Raw genomic sequence first — 20624 nt, forward strand, 5'->3', positions numbered from 1 at the left:
CAATAAGGTGATGTTGAAAAAAGTAAAAAAAAAAAAAAAACATTTTGATTCACCATTAAATCCTCATTTTCATCCCACTTCTCCCACTCATCTTTCCAATTAAGAACTGTATTCAATGGACAGACGACAAGACAGGTACTCATTTTGGTTTTGTTCCCATTCACCATGAGGGTGTGCACAAATGTAATTAGCTTGAAAGAAAAAAAAAATGAAGAATACAGCAATAAATATTGATTGAATAGTATCCAACAGAGAAAATTAATCTCTCAGTAAATTAAAACAACTTACAGATAAAGTTTTCCCAAGACCCATACAATGAGCCAATATACAACCGCCACCTTCCTCTTTCTTCAGCTGAGACAGGGTTTCAACACAACAATCAAACATAAACTGGACACCTGTAAAAGATGATAACAAGAAATATGATCTCAAGTAAAAAATAGAAATTAAGGATGAATTATTGAAATTATGCTAATAAACAACATTTCTACATTACACTGTAATTAGTGAAGTACAAATATTTTTACCTTCAACTTGGTGGGGTTTCAGTTTTGTAATTAGATTACTGGCAACTTCTAAAATGGGTTTCTCTTCTTTGTCAAAGGCAAGAACCAACCTTTTGGTCACTGGGCATTTAGCTGGAACATTAGTGTCAGCTATCACTCGGTTGAACTAAAGGCAAAAAAGAACAACAGTGTTGAGACTATAGCTCATGTGACAATACAGAGTACAACATGTAACAATAGAGATATCAGCAAATGTAACTACAGAAATGTATTGCCACAGATATAAGAACAGGCAGAACAGTAACAGAACTAATGGGGGAGATCAAGTTAGAAGATCAAAAGCTTACTTTCTTTTGTCGTTCATTGACACGTTTACGTCTTTCCTCTTCTGCTTTAGCTGCAGCTTTTGTACTATCGGTCAACTTCTTATCAGAAATAAGTTTACGAATTTTCTTTCTTTTACTTGGTCCACGGGAATTTTTATCGTCGCCACTCTCTCCCTGCAAATACAACAGTATTGTTAGGAAAACAACTTAATAGTTCAATAAAAACCAAATGCATTAATCACAGGAATTAATTTCAGTTCAGTGTGTGTGTGTATATGTAGAGTAAACTTCTCTACAAGTTCATCAGCCCACTAGAAATAGCAACCAAAATGCCCTCAAATTAAACCCTATCTTCTTTAAAAAAAAAGGAAGACATGGAATACAATGTAAATCACAGAAGAAAAAAAATTACATAGGGATGGTCACTACAGAATCAGATTGACCAGCAGCTAACAACAGAAATACATTGGACATAAGAACAAGCCAAAATGCCTCCACTTACATCAGAATCTGATGAATTCCTTGGTGCTTTAATACGTTTCCGACGTTTTCCCTTCTTCCCTTTCTTGTTATATGACCGAGGTTTGCTGTCAGAATCAGAGTCATTTTTGCCTTTCTTCTTCTTTTTCTTTTTCTTCTTCGACCTCTCATCAGAGTCCTCCTCCTCCTCTTCTTCTGAAGATTCAGAACTAGTAACTGCACTACCACTGCCACTATCTTCTTCCTCTTCCTCGTCTTCATCTATCTCTGCATCTTCATCATCATCATCATCACTGTTTTTATTTTTCTTCCTAAATAATACAGAAATAAACTGATTATCAGATCAACTTAATCCATTACAAAAATCAATAATCTGACTGAAGAGAGAAGATAAATGGTATTTTCTCTCTTAGAATGTCATCTAATTTAAAAAACATATCTATTTGACTGTCACACACAGTTGATTCCAGAAGTTACCACTATTTTCCTCTCTCTCTCTCTCTCTCTCTCTTTCTATGTATCTATAGGTGAATTGAATGGGTTATCCGAGTATCAGATCGAAAGCCTTACAGTAGCCATGTACTCAACTCTACCTTTAGGATAAATAAAGTACCACTCATTTCTTCTCTATACCTCCCTTCCCCTCAATGCTCTCTGGGAGAAATCAGCTTAGATTAGACCTGGAGAGAGACAGGCTTTGGCAGGTTTAAATGCCCAAGGTACATACTAAGGGTGTTGCAATGCTAGGAGACCCAGGCACACATTAATTAACTATATAAACATGTATGGCTCAGTTATAATAATGTTTACATATAAGAGAAATGATGGTGAAACAATGTCAATATTTCACACACACACACATCATCATCATTTAACATCCCAGTTTCATGCTGATATAAGTTGGACAGTTTGCTAGGATCTGCATAGTGGTCCAGTGTCAGCTTCGGGATGGCTTCTACAAAAGGATGCCCTTTCTAACACCAACACACACAGATAACAATGGTGAAAATAGAGAATGAGCAAAAAAAAAAAAAAGAGCGTCATGCTAATTAAATGACATGTACATTTTAGGTGTAGAAAAGCAATTAACATTATTTTGTGTAGTCAATCTGATTCGTCTCCTGTCTAGTAATTAAACAAAATTAAAACTCTGCTCGCCTTTCTCCACATATTAAGAGCACCATTTGAAAGATTATTTGACAGCTAAAACATCATCATGATAATCAGAACATTCTTTTTTTAATTTTTAAGTGCTAGTGCATCTATCATGCCTTCCAGCTGTCACATTTTAGCTAAATAGACTGGAATGACATGCCTTGCCCAAGGATACAATCTGCTGACGGATCCATGAATCAAGTTTATGACTTTCTCATCATGAGGCCAACATTCTAACCTCAAGGCCACTTATCTTCACATTTTAATTACTAAAAGACCACAAAGGCATTTTAATAAATGCCATCACCAAATGGGCTGAAAATAAGTAAATCCAACTTACCTTTCGGATTCATCTCCAGATTTATCAGATCCAGATTCTGACAGTTTTGCACGTAAAAGACGATTGCTTTTCTGTTTCTTCTTTGGATGGGAATCTGATTCGTCTTTTTTGTTCTTATCTGATCGCTTCCGCTTCTTGTTAGTAATGATTTCTGGTGGGGGAATAAAACAGATTTCAACAGTTACAACCAACTTCATTGTGTGTATCAAGACAAAAAGCAGAGGAAGTAGAGGAAAAAATAAAGCGAAATGAAGAAAAACAATGAGATACCTGAATCACTGCTATCAGTATCGGAGCTATCATCATCGTCTTCCTCCTCTCCTTCTTTATCCATCATATTTAAAGTCATGGCTTTCTCTTCCTCCTCCTTTATTTTCTGATCAACTTCCTGCAGTAATTGAAGTCACACAAATAATGTAGTTATAATTAGCAAATTAGTACACACATACAAAATAAAAAAAACATACTCCAATAAATTTTCTTTTTGTTTTGGTAAAATATCTTTTGTATCCCAGAATTAAGTTTTTACAAAATGAAACTATATCCAGTCGTGAGTTATTTTATGACAAATAAACTTCTTTGTCATAAAATATTTAATGTGAAAGAAACATGTAAAGGAGGCTCAAAATTCCCTGTCAAACCATCCCAGAATGGAAGGCGGATGTTAAATGATGATGAATAATGGTGATATTGCTCAATTCACTCAGGAAATGATTATGGCAGTAAATATGTTTTCTCTTGTCCACCTTACTTTCCTGACGTTGTTCCACCTGAATGCCATCTTTTCAGATTGCTGCAACATTATTTCGAAGGAAAACAGTTTATTAATTGTTAAAAATGATACTGAGTGGTTTTTTTTTTTGCTTCAAAACCTGAAGAATTTAATACTAAAGGGGTCAACAATTTGTTAAATAGAGAAGATTATCAATTATGAGGTGAAATTCTGTTAAAATACAGAAATTTTCTTCCAATTAAATTTTTAAATAATGAGGAATATAGTAAAATAACTTCAATATTAAGTTTATGCTTGAAGCAGAATATAAAATGAAATTTTAACAGAAAGTTTCAACTTAGATCACTTTAAACACTAAAGTCTCTAAATTAAGGGTGGCCTTGGGTGGTTGAGTATCAAAAGGGTAAATATATCAAAAGACAATTGTTTCTTTCCATTTTGAAATCTGACAAGAATTTCTTTCAAAATAATATAATTTTCTAACTATTCTAAAAAGACATTTAAATAAAGTTAATTACTAACTTCTTTGATAGACTTTTCTTCCTCTGAAGATTGCTCAGACTCTTGAGAGGAATCAGAAAATGATACATCTGCATTGTTTTCTCCAGCATTAGCTGCAAAAAAAACAACAAAACAATGAAGTCAATAAAGGAATACAGCACATGCTAACACAACACCCACAATCAATGCACACCACACTACACAAACAAAAGGTTGAACTACATCAATACAAACCTTTCTTTTTACTTTTGTTTCTCTTTGATTTGTCTGTTCCTCTCTTTCTTCTATCTCCTGACTTCTTTATAATAACTTTTTGAGACAATTTATTGATTTCTTTCTCCAGCTCAGAATCATAGTTAGAGGAATCTGAATGCTGTCCTTTCTCTTTCGCTTTGGTATCTTTGTTTGCTGATGCCCCTGATCGACTCCGAGTGACTCGTTTCTTTACTTCATCTCCGTTCTTGTTTTTCTCATTAGTAGACGATTCCCTGGTTTTCTTTTGTCCCTTCACTGGAGATTCTTTTTCTTTTAAAGAGAAAGCAGGAACTAGTTTTTACCACATAAACACCAAACAGAAAGTTGTTGCTACAGAGTCCAATAAGGTTATGAGGCATTAGATAAAATAAGTCAGAGGTAAGACATAAAAAATACACAATACCAGCTTTATCATACCCACACTCAGGACAAATTACACTTGGATCAAATTACTACATAATTACATTGATTGCTCTCCCAGACTTGATCTTACTGCATCTCTGTTTGAATTTTAATCTGCATTTCATTGATATAACAATATTTGGTAAATTTCATAGTGGTTAGCAATAAACACCCACACAGTTAACCAACACACTGACATATATTACAGCCAATCACATTTGATAAAGGCTGTGATAGAAATTGGCAAACCTCAAAGGAACTGTTTCAGCTTTCGCACGAAATTACTAAAGGAATATTCTGTTTCACTGTGAGGTAATATAAGCTTTTGGTTCGATTGTGGTTGCAGACAATTCAGTCTAGTCCATATTATCTAAGATTCTCTCAAATTTCTTTCACTCTTACACATACATTAATCTATGTAACACTGTCATACATAAGCAGTTAAAGGATATATAATTCATATAAATACATATAATTTAGTTGTTCACACAGACACATACCCAGTCATAACATTATGTGATGACAAACTTAGATTTATGCCTATAGCTGTTTGACTATGCTATCTTTAAATTCTCTATTTCATTATACATTTCTCTGGGTACATTCAAATACAGTTAATTATCAGCAATTATAAAAGAATTTTGATGTTGGAGATATCTTTTGTTACATCAACTTGTTTGTATTCATTAGTGATCTGTATCACAATATTTTAAGTTTAATGACTACATCAACAATAAAATTGGTGACCTGACATCTTTTCTCACCAAATATATCAGCACCAAATTCAATAAAGGTAGATTTATGTATGGAACCATTTTTCTTATGGCTCTCTTTCTAAATGATCAACAAGCTGGACAATGTGCCATCATCAATTTGGCTTAGATTGAGAAGCTGACCAAGTTCAGCACTAAATATTGTTGAAAGTTTCGACTTGTTCATCTACAGTTTATTTGTGCCATACCATCGTTATCATTTGATGCCTGATTTACATGCTGGCATGGGTTGGACAGCTTGACAAGAATTAATAGGCTAGAGGCCACACCAGGTTCCATAGCCTGTTTTGGCTTGGTTTCTACATCTGGATGCCTCTCCTAACGTCAACCACTTTACAGAGTGTAGTGGGTGCTTTTTACATCGCACCAGCACAAACACCAATTCTTTTTACATAGAACTTTGGTCTTAGGATATTGTTTACATAGGATACACCAGCCCCACTAAAATCAGTGTTTAAATTAACAGTACAAAAATAAAGATGTTCTTCTGTGTTCTTCAAACTTTTAAGTCTGCCAATATTCTATAAATCAGTGTTGTAAAACTGATATAAAAAAAAAGCCAAACAGTAAAAATCAAAATAGAAAGTTTGTTTGCAATAGTGTCAGTAATAAAAAAACTGCAAAATGACCATGTAGAAACTGACTAACCTTTTTTGATCTTGGTTTTCCTATTTCGGCGTTTTTTGCGAGTGTAAAGATCACTGTCATCGCTGGAATCTGATGAATCACTGTCAGAAGCACTATTTACAGCAGCTAACTGCTTGTCCTCATCAGTAGCTTCCTTACATTTCTCTTTACCTATCTTACTATCGTCTTCATCATTAGACTCATCCATCTCATTTACCTTGACATCTTTTTCTTGTTTGACGGTCTTTTTATCTTTCAGTTTTTTCATTTCTTTTTGCTTCTTCGCTTCCTTCTGTTTCTTAGCTTTAATAGTCAACTTACTGTCGCTGTCATCATCATTGTCGGTCTTCTCCTTTTCTTTCTCAGATTCAGAGCTGTCGTCTTTCTTCTGGTCATTTGGCTGATTCCTGTTACTATCAGACTCATTTCTGTCATCCAAAGGATTGTTTTCATCTGACTCGTTATTACGCTCCTTCTCGTTATTCTTGTCTTTCCCATCTGAAGTTTTCTTCCTGTCTGACCGCCTTCGTTTCTTCTCACCTGCAGATTCACAAGGTTCATGGTCAGACTCTGTAGCACCGGTATTACTCTGTTTTTTGGGGGTATTTTTACTTGATGCAGTTTTCTTGGAAACATCAATGCTGTTACCATTTGCAAAACTGGCATTATCACTCTCATGGAATTGGTTCCCATCTGTAGCAGATTTTATGTTTTCGGAATCTACTTTTTGAGCAGCAATAGAACTATCCTCATCATTATCATCTTCTTCGTTGCTATTAGTAAATCCATTATCCTCTTCATCATGATCGTCACCGTCGTTGTTGTTGTTGTCATTGTCATCGGAGTCATTGCCCTGATTCTTTGATATTTCATTTGCCATTTCCATCAAAAGAGACAGTTGTGCAGCAGCATTCTCAGGATCAGGTATCTGTTTGGTGCTGAGGAAACTGTCAGAATGGTTACTGACAGGTTCGGCAGTGTCGTCACTGTCAATGTCCATTTTACCTGCAGTTCTCTCACTTTTAATACTGACACTTGATTTCTTCTCTGCATCACTTTTAACATCTTTACCTGATTTTTTCTTGCGTTCCACTTTCACATCTGGACTTTTCTTCTCTGTTTTCTGGGAGCGCTTAATCAATGGAATATCATCAACAGACAAGTCACTATCGTCATCTTCCTCTTTTTTCACCGATACCCCATCTACTTTATTGTTTGATTTGGAAAATTTCACTTCATTTTTCTCAGATTTCCTTGGTGATTTTTCATTAGCCTTGTCTTTCGAAGAAACTTTCTCTTCATCTCTCTTTCTAACACTTCTTTCTGATTTATCATTCGATTTTTTCTTTGACAATCTTTCTGATTCTTTTTCTTTCTTCTTCCCACTCCGCTCTTCAGTTTTCTCTCTTTTCTTGGGAGTTCTTTCTTCTTCTCTACTGTCCTTCTTCTTCACCTTCTCCTCCTCTTCATCCTCCTCCATTGCTTTCGTTCCATCATCAGATAAATCTTGATCTTCCAAGAACTTCTCGGCAAGATTATTGGAATTCTTTTGAGGCGAGACCTTATTTTCTTGTTTCAAAAGATTCCAATCTTTTTCTGAATTCTGGTCTTCGGATTTTTCTCTTTTAACAGATTTTTCCTTGCTGTCTTTGTCATTATCAGACACATTGCTCAACTTGCTCTCACCAAGATATTCAATATCATCATCATCATCATCGTCGTCATCTTCATCATTCGAGACAGAGATAACTGAGTTGGAAATATTATTTACTTTAGAAGCATTTTTCCCTTTACTTTGAGATGACAAATCTTTGTTTTTCTCAGTTTCGTTTTCTCCTTTCAAGCTCTTGAAATCTTCATCGCTGGAATAAGTTTTACTTTTAGACTGTCTCTTCTCAACCTTTCCCCTTTCTTTGCCACTCAGATTCTTCGTCCCCGATTTCCTATCTGACCCCAGTGAGGTATTGGATTTCTTCTCCACTTTCTCATCCTTCACCTCAGAGGCAAAGAGAGTCTCTTTTAGAGCCAGGAAATATTTCACAAGACCTTTCTTTAGTTTCACCACACCCTGGTCTCTTTCAGTCTGCTTCTCACCAGTGGTGGCAGCAGCAGCAGCAGCAGCAGCAGCAGCAGTAGTGTCTGAGACATTTTCTGCTTCTTTAAGATCACATTTTAATGTGTTTAGCATCAAAGTCATAGAAGTTGTGGCCACCAGTAGCTTTTCAATAACAGTGTCAAGGGTTTTTGCAGTGATGTTCATCCTTTCATCACAAATTGGAATAACAGGTGTAGCAGCAATTTTTTTACTGGAAGATGCCTGCTTCTCTTCAGCTTTGACTTGTTTGATCTGCATTAGGTTATCTCGCTTGCGTTCTTCCTCCAATAATTCATAAACTTCATTACACTGTACAACTAGTGCTTTTATTTTGGGAGGATCACAAACATAACATTTCCACTTTTCAGAACCTGCAACAAAAGAAGAAAAAGCAAATTAATGGTTTACTGCAAAGATATTAACCCTTTAGCATTTAAACTGACCGTATCCGGCCCAAATATTCAATCTGCTTTATATTCAAACCAACCAGATCTGGCCCCTCAAACCAACCCTACCATGTCATTTACAAAATAAAGATTTATATCAGCGAAATGTCAAAGTTACAAGATAATGCACACTTAATTCAAAACAATGTGCACAAATAAATATTACCGCTGATAGAGTAATCTGAATGCTGAAAGGTTAAACATAAAGATAGACAGAGGAACGGCTGTGTGGTTAAGAAACTTACTTTGCAACCACATGATTCTATGGCACCTTGGGGCATGTGTCTTTTACCATAGCTCTGGGCCAAGCCAACCAATGCCTTGTGAGTATATCTGGTAGACAGAAAACATATAGAAGCCCGCTCTTTATATATATATATATATATATATAACATGAGAGAGTTAGGGGTTGGGGGTTCAACCCACTAAGGGACAGTATCTTATCTGTGTGTGTGTGTGTGTGTGTGCATGCGTGTGCGTGTTTGTATCCCACTACCACGTGATAACTGGTGTCAGTTTGCTTATGCCCCAGTATCTTAGTGATTTGGCAAATTAGACCAACAGAATAAGTACCAGATTTCAAAACTAAGTACAGGGTTCAATTCTGTTTCAACAAAACCCTTCAAAGGCCTACAGCTGAAACAAATAAAAGATAAAAATCAGATCCATGCTAATTGTATTGCCGCGAGAATTAAGTTCAACCTTTGATATAAAATATTTCCCCCCTCAATGCAAACTACAAAGAGAAAAAGCATTTGAGTATAATAAGCAAAAAGATAAAAATAATCTTACCCCCATCTGTTATAATGAATAACTCTGACCGCCCTAAATTCCTTAGGATGCAGCCTTTGCAAAATGCATTGTGACAGAAATCACAGCCTAGTAAGCGACCACCTTCACCACACCATCGGCACTGTTCATCTAGACCATCAGCGTCCCGAGAAATTTCACCACTTGTATAATATTTATAACACTTCTGTTGGAGAGAAAACAAGGTAACATCATCACAATTTAATAATTAACAGTAGCAATGTACAAAGAACTAATATGTCTATATGACAAACCAGAAGCTTAATATATTTCAATATTGAAATTAAAATAAAGAATTTCCAAGCTCTCATTTCATCACCACATATTTAAAACTGCTGGAGTTAAAATTTATGGTTTTATTATAAAACAACAAGAACGGGAATAAGGAAGACTATTGCAGTAAAATGTTTCAGTTTTTTTTATAAAGATATTGTGATTTACAAAATGCAAAAAAAATTTTTTTTTTAATAGCACAATAAAATACAACCTGCCAATGCAGTGAAGTGGATGATGATTGGAAGGACATTCAGTTGCAAAACCATGCAGGGAAACAAAAGAAACCAAACACACATACACACTATAACAAAGCTGTTTTTTCTGTGCCAGACGAGATGCTGTCAGAGAGCTAATTTATTGCCAACACAGACAAATCTGAACATAAAGAAAGAAGATTATCCAGAGAAGATAAATAACGTACCTTACAAATCAGCACTTTTAATTTGGGATGCCTTTTCACAGCTCCCTTTTTGGAAGGGTTTAACTGTTTGCCACAAGCTGTACATGTTACAATCGTGCCAATTGATTTTCCTACAACTAAAATATCAAATCAATCAATTAAAGAGTAAATGAAACAGAAGCAATTCTGTATGCCATACAACAGATGCAACTCTGTATGCCATACAACAGATGCAACTCTCTATGCCATACTTTCCGGCATACAAGTCAAATTTTACTGCAAAAAAAAAAAAAAAAAAAAAAAAAGTCAGCTGATACCCCAAGATGATTTTTGAAATGCAGCAGGATTTGGAAAGATAATGACGATTTTTGAATGTTTATACGAAATTTTTGCACTATATACTGTCAACTTGTATGCTAGAAAACACAGCCTAGTTAAAATATAATAAATTAAGTAGACCCACCCAACCCATTCTAACAGAAAGTGAGAAAAGGGACTTGAGAATAAATTCTCATTTTCACTGTAACAAACTTTTGTCTAAGAATAACACTACTTACAAGATGTTTTCAGATTAGTTCGGCGTTTAGAAGGAATTTCTGAGTTCTTGTTTTCATCAAGTGGATTGGATTTTTCGAGCGAACCTTCAACAAAGCAAAAAAAAATATTATGAAGAAGAAAAGTAATGCAGAACTCAGACAGAAGTGAGTGAAACAAGTGAAATATATTAACATTTGTCTAAGATATACAGATAATCAGCATTGGAAGAACAAAGTGTAATGCGCAATTTAGTCGCATAGTAACTAAGTTTTACCTTCAGGTGAATGTGAACGACAACGTTCATCATCACTATCTCCAGGATTCAACTCTGGCTCTCTGGAAGCTTCTGAATCTTTTGTACTCCCTGCAGCATCTATTTCTGCACTGGAATCTCCTCCAGATTCTTCTGCAGACGATGATGCCTGTGACTTTCTATTAGCCAGTGGTTTCTTATCCAAAGAAGAACAATTACTGAAAATAAACAATATTGTGCCTTTCTATACAAAGTTGTTCAAGAAAAAGAAATAAATATAACATGAAACTATATACATGTAAATTCTAGTTAAGAGTGTATTAACAGCTGCCTTGGTATTAATTACATTGATATTAATTTCAAATTGTAAAATACAAAATGAACAGATTGTCACAAGTGATCACCAACATGTATCTATCAAGCTGACAGAAATTGGATGTAACATGGCTTCTACCCAACCTTCTCCATCTTTAGGAAGTTCTTATAATTTCTTGTGACTACTTTATTTAAAAGTCTCTCTTAATTGTAACTTAGTTGTCAACATTCATTTTCATCACACAACTATAACATAATTTAACAGTTTGATGTTGGTAAATAAATTTAGATTTATATTGTACATAAATTTACATTTATAGTGTACATGCTGCATTATTTGTGTCTCAGGAAGTCATCGATCTAAATAGCATATTTACATGCTAAGCATAAAAGAAATTATATACACAACTTCTAATAAAATAGGCTTCCTGCAGACCAGTACTTGTGCAAAAAATACAGATACATTTAGTCTGACTTACAATATTTATATACAAGTTCATACAGATACTTTACCATAACTACATGTATTTAATCCGTGATATTTAAGCTACAAAAAGGAATAATTTATGTTCACCTTCAGTTTATTCAATTTATGTTCTCAAACATACATACAGCAAGTTCTTGATTTTACAATGGCAATGAGATTTTATGTACGAGTTTCAAAAGACAAGAACTTGAATTTAACATTATGATTTCAAAAACACCAATCAGAGAGAAGCTCTTGTCTAAAGAGCAAACAGTATGATATTCATCTTCTACTACCATTATTCAAGAAACTTCTTCTACTGCCATGATTCAAGAAAACAGAATTTAAAAAATGAGATAGTAGATAAAAAAATAGTTTTTATGTTATTTATTAACTGAGCGAGTAATAGCTTTTTTTTTTTTTTTTTTTTTTTTTTTTTTAAATCTAATTGTCTTAATTTTCAACCCTATAATAATATTGTGGTAGAGAGGTAATATAAAAAGATACTCTCGGCATATCATTTTGATGTAGCTATACAAGCAACTTAGGATGTGTGATGTCAAATATGTAGATATAACTCACAGGCTAGATAATTTATAAAAATATACTATTCTTGTTAATTATTGATAACAATCATTAATAGAATTTGGATAAGTCTTTTGCCTGAACAATAATAACAATGGGAGATTAGAGGTTTCGGAGGTAAACTGGAAGAAATGCTTCACGAGATAAGGTACACTTAGGTCGTGAACGACAAAGCAAAGGACGGGATTGTGAGAACTGGGAATTAGACATTTAGAGAAGGGAGTAAGAATGAGGAAATCAAATTACCTCCTAGAGGTGCCTTTCCGATCTTTACTCGTACTCTAAAAAAGTAAAAAGGAAACAATATATTAGGATTAGAAGTTCCAAAACAATGAAAAAGACCAAAAGAAGTGAAGAAATAGAAGAACTAAAATATGAAAGAGTAGTTTATTAAAATAGTTAGTAGGTGAGAAAGGGAAAAAATATGAAGAAGAAAACATTAATACTAAAGAAATTATATGTAATAATAGAAGCAAATGGATTGTTTAACCAAAAAATTATTCCAGAAATAAAAATATGCATATTACTCGTTACTAATAAGGGCCCCAAACTATTTTTTTAAAAATATTAATTTATTTTTGTAAAACCATGAATCAATTAGTCCAAGTAGAATCACAGATATTCTAAGAATAAAGAAATAAATAAATTCTAAACCACAGCAAAAAAATATCAGAAAAAAGGAGCAGGAAAAAAACCTGCTGAAGAAATAGAATCAAAGTATTGTTTCTTGGCAAAGTGTTCAAGAGAATTGGTGAAAGAAGAATAAAATTCAACATTTCAAAATATTTCTAAAAGAGACAAGGGGAACAGTGAAAAAGTTTTAATATACTTAGGGATAAGATACAGTTTATAACTACCAAACTCTCAACAGTGAAGTCTACTGATAATCAGAACGCCAGCACAAGTCTCAGTTAATTGCAGACAATCCTATTAGCCGAAAGTTTTTCATAAAATAAGGTATATTGGTATGAGCAAAACGTTTAAGAAATCACTTAGATAAGACTTACTGATCATTAATAAAACTAAGAAAAACTATATTTTGTATTAAAATAGAAACAACCATATGGATATTAAAGATATAGGTAAATTAAAATGTAAAAACATTTGCTCAATGAAACCAGCAAGGATAAAGTTTATTTCTCTCACTACAAAACATTATAGAAAACAATAAAGTTCTCAGACCATGAATCTTATGCTACATCTTAAATAATGTTTATTAAAACAATTACAAACTAAATTGTGGAAGGTATTTCACACTAATAACAGCCCATTGTTTCACTTCAAGTTTGGGATGAGGAATTCAACAGCTAACAGAAGTGTTAAAACAAAAATATAATGCAATGTAAAGACATGTTGAATGAGAAGTGATGAATTTGGTCAACAGTGACTCTAGACAAAATGGCAGGGTTTAGTGTTGTACCAAAACAATATTGCCACATTAGATGTGCATAAAAATTCATCATGAAATTTCTTAATGTGAAATTTATTTGTACTGAAGTGTAATAGAGGAACCATTTTAGAAACCATCCAATATTGTAAAATGTAAAGATAAGTAAAAAGAACCTTCAAAATATTTCCATTAAAATCTCACCACCATCCTCTATTTACCATCACTAGTCACCACAGGTTAATTTTGCTATGCTTTCCTAATTTTAAAAGCCTTTGTTAGTTTTATTGTAGTTATTATCGAGTAGACATGTGACTAAACTTTAGCTAAAAAATACTTTAATGTTCAATCAAAATGCTATCCTAAAAACTAAAATATCATTGTGCTCTAAAGATATGTTTTAGTTCTTATCAAAAGTATTTATATAGAAAAAAAATCATATTGTTAACAGACTAATGAACAAACTTTCAGCATATTGTATCACAAATATATATAAACAGACTTTTTTTTTTTTTACTGATTAATGCTAAAGTTGTTTTCCTGACAACCATACAAAACACCAATATCTAAAGCCTATAAAGTTCTCTCTCTCTGTACAAATTTTCAGTACCATTAAGAAAATTGTTCCAAGTGATTTGGAATAACTGAAGACATATTTATAAAGCCGGAATGGAATTAACAACTCACTGAACTGAAAGTTAGTCATTAACAGATGTTAGTAAGAAAATCTTTGGAAGCACTGGAGACAATGCAAGAGTGTGAGAAACAATTCTAAAAGATACTTACAGCAGTTGACATCTTTAAGTACTAGTTAGAAGTACTTGAAGTTGTTAATGTAAGAATCTATGTTATCCACAGTCCAACCATGGAGACGGATAACACCTGGAGAGAGAAAGGAAAAGAATAGAATAACTATGTGCATGTGTGCTCACTTGCATGTGTGTGCATACATGCATGCATGTCTCTTCATGTGCATGTGTGCTTGCTTTGAGAGATGAAAACATGATTTTTTTAAAATGAAAAACTTAATGGTTTATTGCATTACCTATCAATGAAACTGTTAAATATTAAAAATTTAACAGTTTTAACAATACTTTCATTACATTAATGGGCTTTTTTTAAATTAAGTATTAAGTTGGATTCAGTGAGCAAGCTGTTCGGAGACGGCTAGATTATTTAAACAAATATATATACGTCATATATTATTTTGTGGGGTAAAATATTGAACTACTGCACAGAACAGTTTGGATTAATCATGTAAAATTCAATGTTCAGTAACTAAATATGTGTGTTGTTTCAACAATGATCATTTTAAGAATAAAACCTTGGTGACTGACGATTTAATAGCTGGGAGGAAGGATTAGCATGTAAAGAAATTATATAGAAGTGGGGCAATCTCAATACACACTTAAAATGATCGGATGAAATGGAAGAAATGATAAAATGGTTGTTATAATGTAGCTTAAAATGTAGAGTGAATTTATCCACCAGAGATTAATTTTTTGATTCACACGAGGCACAGGAATAGCTGTGTGCTGAAGGAATTCACTTCCTAACATGTAGTTTCAAGATCAGTAATCTTGTACAGCACTTTGGGTAAGTACTTTCTACTATGTGGGACTGAAGCCAACTAAATCCTTTTGAATGGATTTGGTAGACAAAAACTGAAAGAAGACCACATGTGTATGCATGTGGTTATATGTGCATTTGTGTGTACATGTCTTGACATCACACAACAGTTTGAGCATCATTGCAATACAAGCAGTGTCCTTTGTTTTCTATCTTCTGCAAGAAGATGATTATCTGGCCACAGAAAAATCTGCTTCAATGAATTCTGCCTGAGCCACGCAAGCACAGAAATATGGACATTATGGCAATTACAAACAGCAGTTCGTTTATATCAAATACATGCTAAATGAAGAGGATTTATAGCATCAAAAGCCTTGGGATGAATTTTTACTAAGATATTAAGTAAAACAAATTAGAATTATTACAGATGATGACACTAAAGAAAGCATATCGCTGTATGTCCAGACATCAAAGTAACTATGAAACCCTTTTGACATTATCCTACTTGAAACTGCACCTGGACTATGATACAAAATTGTTCCTTTTGGATTTTATTTTCCAAACACCAGCATTCTTTTCTTTTTTTACAAACTAACCCTCTACAAATACTTGATTTTTTAAAATTAACTGCCATAATATAGTAAAAATTAGTTAATGTGAAAGTATTATTTCAGTGTGTGGATACTTGATAAACTTTTAAATGATACATAATTACTGCATGCTTATAGAATATTTCTATATCTTCAAATTAACATTTATTCCTTTATTACCCTTTTTGATACCAACCCACCTGAAAATGCTCTTAGTTCTGTGATACAAACTTTTTAAAAGTTCAAAAGTTTGTATCACACTTTTTCTTAAACTAATCTACCTTCCATTATTGGTTTCAAACTGTGGCACAAAGCCAGCAAAGTTAGAAGGTGGGTGTCAGTCAATTACTCCAACCTAGTACTCAACTGGTACTCATTTTATCAACCCTGAAAGCATAAAAGGTAGAGTTGACCTCAGCAGAATTTGAACTCAGAACATTAAGACAGATGAAATGCCATTAAATATTTTGCCCAGCATTGATTTTAATTCTAAACTCAGGCTTAATAATGACAAGGTTATTTTACGTACTAACTTTATCATTATTTTCAAATTCATTGAAAGATAATGTATTTCAGCAGAAATATAAGAAAAAGGTTAGTCAAATACTCAGATAAACAAAAGAATACAAAACTGAAGGAAGAAGCAGAATAAATCTATACATTGGCAATGTCTGGCATTCTAAAAACAAGGTAGAAAATTTCCTCAATAATCTTCATTTTATATTTCTGTGTGTTAAACTAAAACTATACAGTATAGATTGTTTGCCAACATAACATGACAGTCCTGGTTTAAGACGAATGTTGCTGTAATTTAGCCCCAGGAGAATTGTTTCTCATACTCTTGCATTTACAAGATTGCTGTTTGACACTCTGAGCTAGATCATCTTTAAGAGATTGGGACAAAGCAGTTCGATCTGCTCCCAGCAGTTTGAATCTACTAAACATTCACTTCTGAACTGTATCGTTTTAGAAAATTACTATTTGTAAATCTCACAACGCGAGATATTCGGCAACAGTATTTTGGAGTAAAGATTGTTTGCCAACATAATATGGTAGTCCTGGTTTAGGACGAATGTTGCTGTAATTTAGCCCGAGGAGACATCGAAATACTGCTAAGCATTTTGCCTGGCAAGCTAACATTTCTGCCAGCTCACCACCTTAATACGAATGATATTGAAAAGATTTGCAGCGGAAACAGTGCAAGTTTTCTATCAATCAATGGTTTTCTCAAGATCTGTATGCATTCATTTCCAAAATTTCTATTTTCATCCACACTCTAAAGCAGTGGTTCTTAACCTTTTCAATATCCAGACCAGATCCAAAACCTGGATGTTTTTAGAGACTATACCCATAAAAAGTAAAACACAAGTCAATTAAGGGAAAAATTTATTATACTGAGACTCGGAGGGGGTGGGATGACAGGGGACCAAGACTCCTGGTGGTTTGCTGCGCTCGAAAAGACATGTCAAACGAAGTAAAAGTGTGGTTGCCCTTGCAACCCTCTCCGGCTGAGCATCTTTAATCTTGCAGACTCGTAAGTGCAGGTGCCAGGTAAAAAGAACCCATGCCAGTGCTGTGTAAAGCAAGGCATCCAGCTGTAGAAACCATGCCAAAACAAGACATGGAGTCTGAACAGCCCTTCAGTGCTTGTCAAACTGTCCAACCCATGCCAGCATGGAAAACAGACATTAAATGGCGATGATAAGAGGGAAGACCATCAAGGGCTGTTGGAAGGATGCTTGAGGGCCACATGTATCCTTGAGAGAAGAACCACTGCTCTAAAGACTAAACAGGACAATATATATATTACACAAGTCAATAAATTTGCCCCTACACATCTCTGGATATAAACTTTGCTAACACCTATTCTTTCTTTTATTTACTGCTAATAAATTTATTAATTCACATCGACCCTTATGCCTATTTATTTTGGCCTAGATTACGAATAGGATCTTTTAGAAATAATTGTCTCTACCCAACCCATAGTCTTATTTATGCTTCAATCCAGCCTGCAATGACAAAGAAATCTGACACCCTTGATGTAGCTGTTATACAAATTAATCATTTATGTGCATGTGCACACTTTATGCATAATTGATGATTTCATCAACAAATATAACTACGTCATCATTTCACATTCATTCTTGCTATGTTTGCATAGGCTGGGCAGATCTTTTGTCATCTGCTTTATGAGGCTTTGCATCTTGATACAGAACGGATATTTTATATTTGACAATGATATTTATATTTTTATCTTTTATAAAACAAAAGCCAGAACATTAGAATTTGAAGAATACAAAATTAGTTAACTGCTGAGATCAGTAAATTGTACAAAGTAAGTTATATTATTATCACCAGCATCAGTTCAAAACTCACATCATCTTGAGAATGCATTACATGAAATTTTCATTCTTTTCAATTCCATGTTCTCCTATATGTAAGGTTTAGTTTTCTCATGTATTATTATTGTTTAAATGCCATGAAGCTTGTGGGTGCTAGAGCCACATAAAAAGTACCAGTGCTGGTTCCATGTAGAGAGCATCACATGAAAAGCACCCATGCCGGTGCCACATGAAAAGCACCGAGTGCACTCTGTAAAGTGACTGGCATTAAGAAATAGAAACCATGCCAAAACAGACAACTGGAGACTGATGCGGCTCTCTGGCTGGCCAGCTCCGGTCAAGCTCCCCAACTCATGCCAACATGGAAAACGAATGTTGGATGATGATGATGATGATGATGATGACTGAGAGATAGTTCTTTAAGCCTTTAGCATTTAAACCTGCTATAATTTGGTCCAAATATTCTCCCTGTTTTATGTTCAAATGGCCAGATCCAGCCTCTCAGGCTTACCCTAAAAATTGTCATTCTAAAAATAAACAATCACATAACTTAGCCCCACTTTCACACTTAACTCCTAATAACAAAAGTACTTATTCACATCTTTTAGTAAATTCAATTGCCTTGAGGAATAGAAAGTTGAATGTCTCAGGTTCTAACCCATTATCAGACAGCAGAAGACCATTTCCTATTAGTGCTGTCCAAGTAAATGATTCTTTTGCAATCTTCTACTCTCTGCTCATGGCACAAGTCTGAAACATTAGACTTTCCACCCCTCACAGCAACTGAATGCATCCAACATTCCACCAACTTTCTTCTTGATATAATATTGCCATCATCATTTTCCTCACAACACTAGATGTTTACCCAATATCTTCAGTACTTAAACCATTAATTACATGTAACATACCCTTCTACCTGCATTTATGCAAAGAGGTCCTTTCTTCACCAATAAAGAAAAATATCTTGCAAAGAACTGTCCTAGTTAATATTCATAACATCTGGCTTGTCAGTAACTTCCAACACTACATGAAATCAACCTGAACACTTTTGATTATGTCTCTAGGTGAAGGCAAAATCACTTGAGCTTCAAAAAGAAACTAAGGACATCTGGAAATGTTTGTAACAACAGATGACTTAACCCTTTCGTTACTGTATTTATTTTGAGGGGTTCTGTGTTTCTTTCAATTACTTTAAATATAACAAAGAATTTAGTAAAAATAACTTAGTTATCATTAAGCTAGTGTTAGGAACATAAATTATAACTAAGGTTTGGTGGAAGGTTTTAATTCAAATCTTATGAAAACAAGACATTTGTGCTCAGAGCCAGAGCCGGTTTCAGCCAAATTGGTAACGAAAGGGTTAAGACACTAGTTACTTTGTAGAAAAGGGAACACAGTAATTTAGAACAAATTAAATATGAAGACGAAATACTGACAATGTAATGAGAAGCAAACCTATAAAACTAATAAGTAATTAAACAATAGGTAGGACAATTAAAAATACACTGCAAACTGTAATTCTTAGAATGAAAGAGGACTGTTTGATAAACAAGCACAAAGAATTTGCCCACCATTAAATTATAACTGACCATCAGTATAAGAGAAAGATATGATTCAAACGATTGTACCATCATAGCCTATAATTCCTTTAATATACCGAAACCAATAAAAGAGACTATGTGGACAATGAGATGCTAAAAATATCAGCTAACCTTAAAATAAGATCTATGGTGTAGTCCCAACTATTGTTGACAATTATATAGTATAAGAGGGAAATAAAAATTCAATAACATATATTCCACAAGCCTATGAACAATTTGCTTCTGTATTTTATATGTAAAAAATGAAAGAAGGCTTTGATGGAATATATAAAAGTTTAAAACATATATCAAATGAGGCTTTCTATAAGTTATCTTAACAAAATTAGAGTAAACAAAAACATTTGTAGCTTATAATGTTACTTTACACAGTAAATTTGCCAGTGTTATTACAAGAACAAGAATTTGATTAATCACAATATAAATACAAAACTGATTACAGTTAATGAGGGAGATTGTTTATAACCATACAACTTGCTAGAAATATCAGTCAATATTTTTAATGTCTTAAAAGGAGGGCATATTGGCTATTGTGATCTATTTATGTTTCAAGAGGAAAAAAAGACAAATTGTAACAGCTGGAATATTTATGATCATAGATCTAGACCAGTAGTTCCCAACCTGGGGTCTGCAAAGGTAGTACTGGGGGTCCATGAACTAAATTCAAAATTTCATATATATAGGCGCAGGAGTGGCCATGTGGTAAGTAGCTTGATTACCAACAACATGGTTCCGGGTTCAGTTCCACTGCGTGGCACCTTGGGCAAGTGTCTTCTACTATATCCTCGGGCCAACCAAAGCCTTGTGAGTGGATTTGGTAGACGGAAACTGAAAAAAGACTGTCATATATATATATA

General features: G+C 33.9%; 1 protein-coding gene across 7 annotated transcripts in view; it reads right to left on the reverse strand.

The window, feature by feature from the left end:
- The window catches only part of LOC106867548 (uncharacterized), a 49873-nt gene that overhangs the window by 16571 nt on the left and 12678 nt on the right, over nucleotides 1-20624 (reverse strand). For 2 of the 7 annotated variants that reach the window (XM_014912452.3, XM_014912453.3), the window contains 16 exons: nucleotides 14455-14550; nucleotides 12528-12562; nucleotides 10937-11133; nucleotides 10683-10766; nucleotides 10147-10262; nucleotides 9432-9615; nucleotides 6120-8564; nucleotides 4276-4566; nucleotides 4063-4154; nucleotides 3078-3195; nucleotides 2808-2958; nucleotides 1335-1623; nucleotides 854-1006; nucleotides 528-672; nucleotides 289-398; nucleotides 54-191 (listed from right to left, as the gene is read on the reverse strand). In XM_014912452.3, the coding sequence (XP_014767938.1) occupies nucleotides 54-191; nucleotides 289-398; nucleotides 528-672; nucleotides 854-1006; nucleotides 1335-1623; nucleotides 2808-2958; nucleotides 3078-3195; nucleotides 4063-4154; nucleotides 4276-4566; nucleotides 6120-8564; nucleotides 9432-9615; nucleotides 10147-10262; nucleotides 10683-10766; nucleotides 10937-11133; nucleotides 12528-12562; nucleotides 14455-14466 (4560 nt within the window). In that variant the 5' untranslated portion in view covers nucleotides 14467-14550. The remainder of the gene's footprint in view (nucleotides 1-53; nucleotides 192-288; nucleotides 399-527; nucleotides 673-853; nucleotides 1007-1334; nucleotides 1624-2807; nucleotides 2959-3077; nucleotides 3196-4062; nucleotides 4155-4275; nucleotides 4567-6119; nucleotides 8565-9431; nucleotides 9616-10146; nucleotides 10263-10682; nucleotides 10767-10936; nucleotides 11134-12527; nucleotides 12563-14454; nucleotides 14551-20624) is intronic. The other 5 variants (XM_089361815.1, XM_089361817.1, XM_089361816.1 and 2 more) reach the window with 3 other exon arrangements.

This window comes from Octopus bimaculoides, chromosome 13 (assembly GCF_046866305.1).
Source record: "Octopus bimaculoides isolate indiv1 chromosome 13, ASM4686630v1, whole genome shotgun sequence".
In the NCBI taxonomy this organism is placed as follows: Eukaryota; Metazoa; Mollusca; class Cephalopoda; order Octopoda; family Octopodidae; genus Octopus; species Octopus bimaculoides.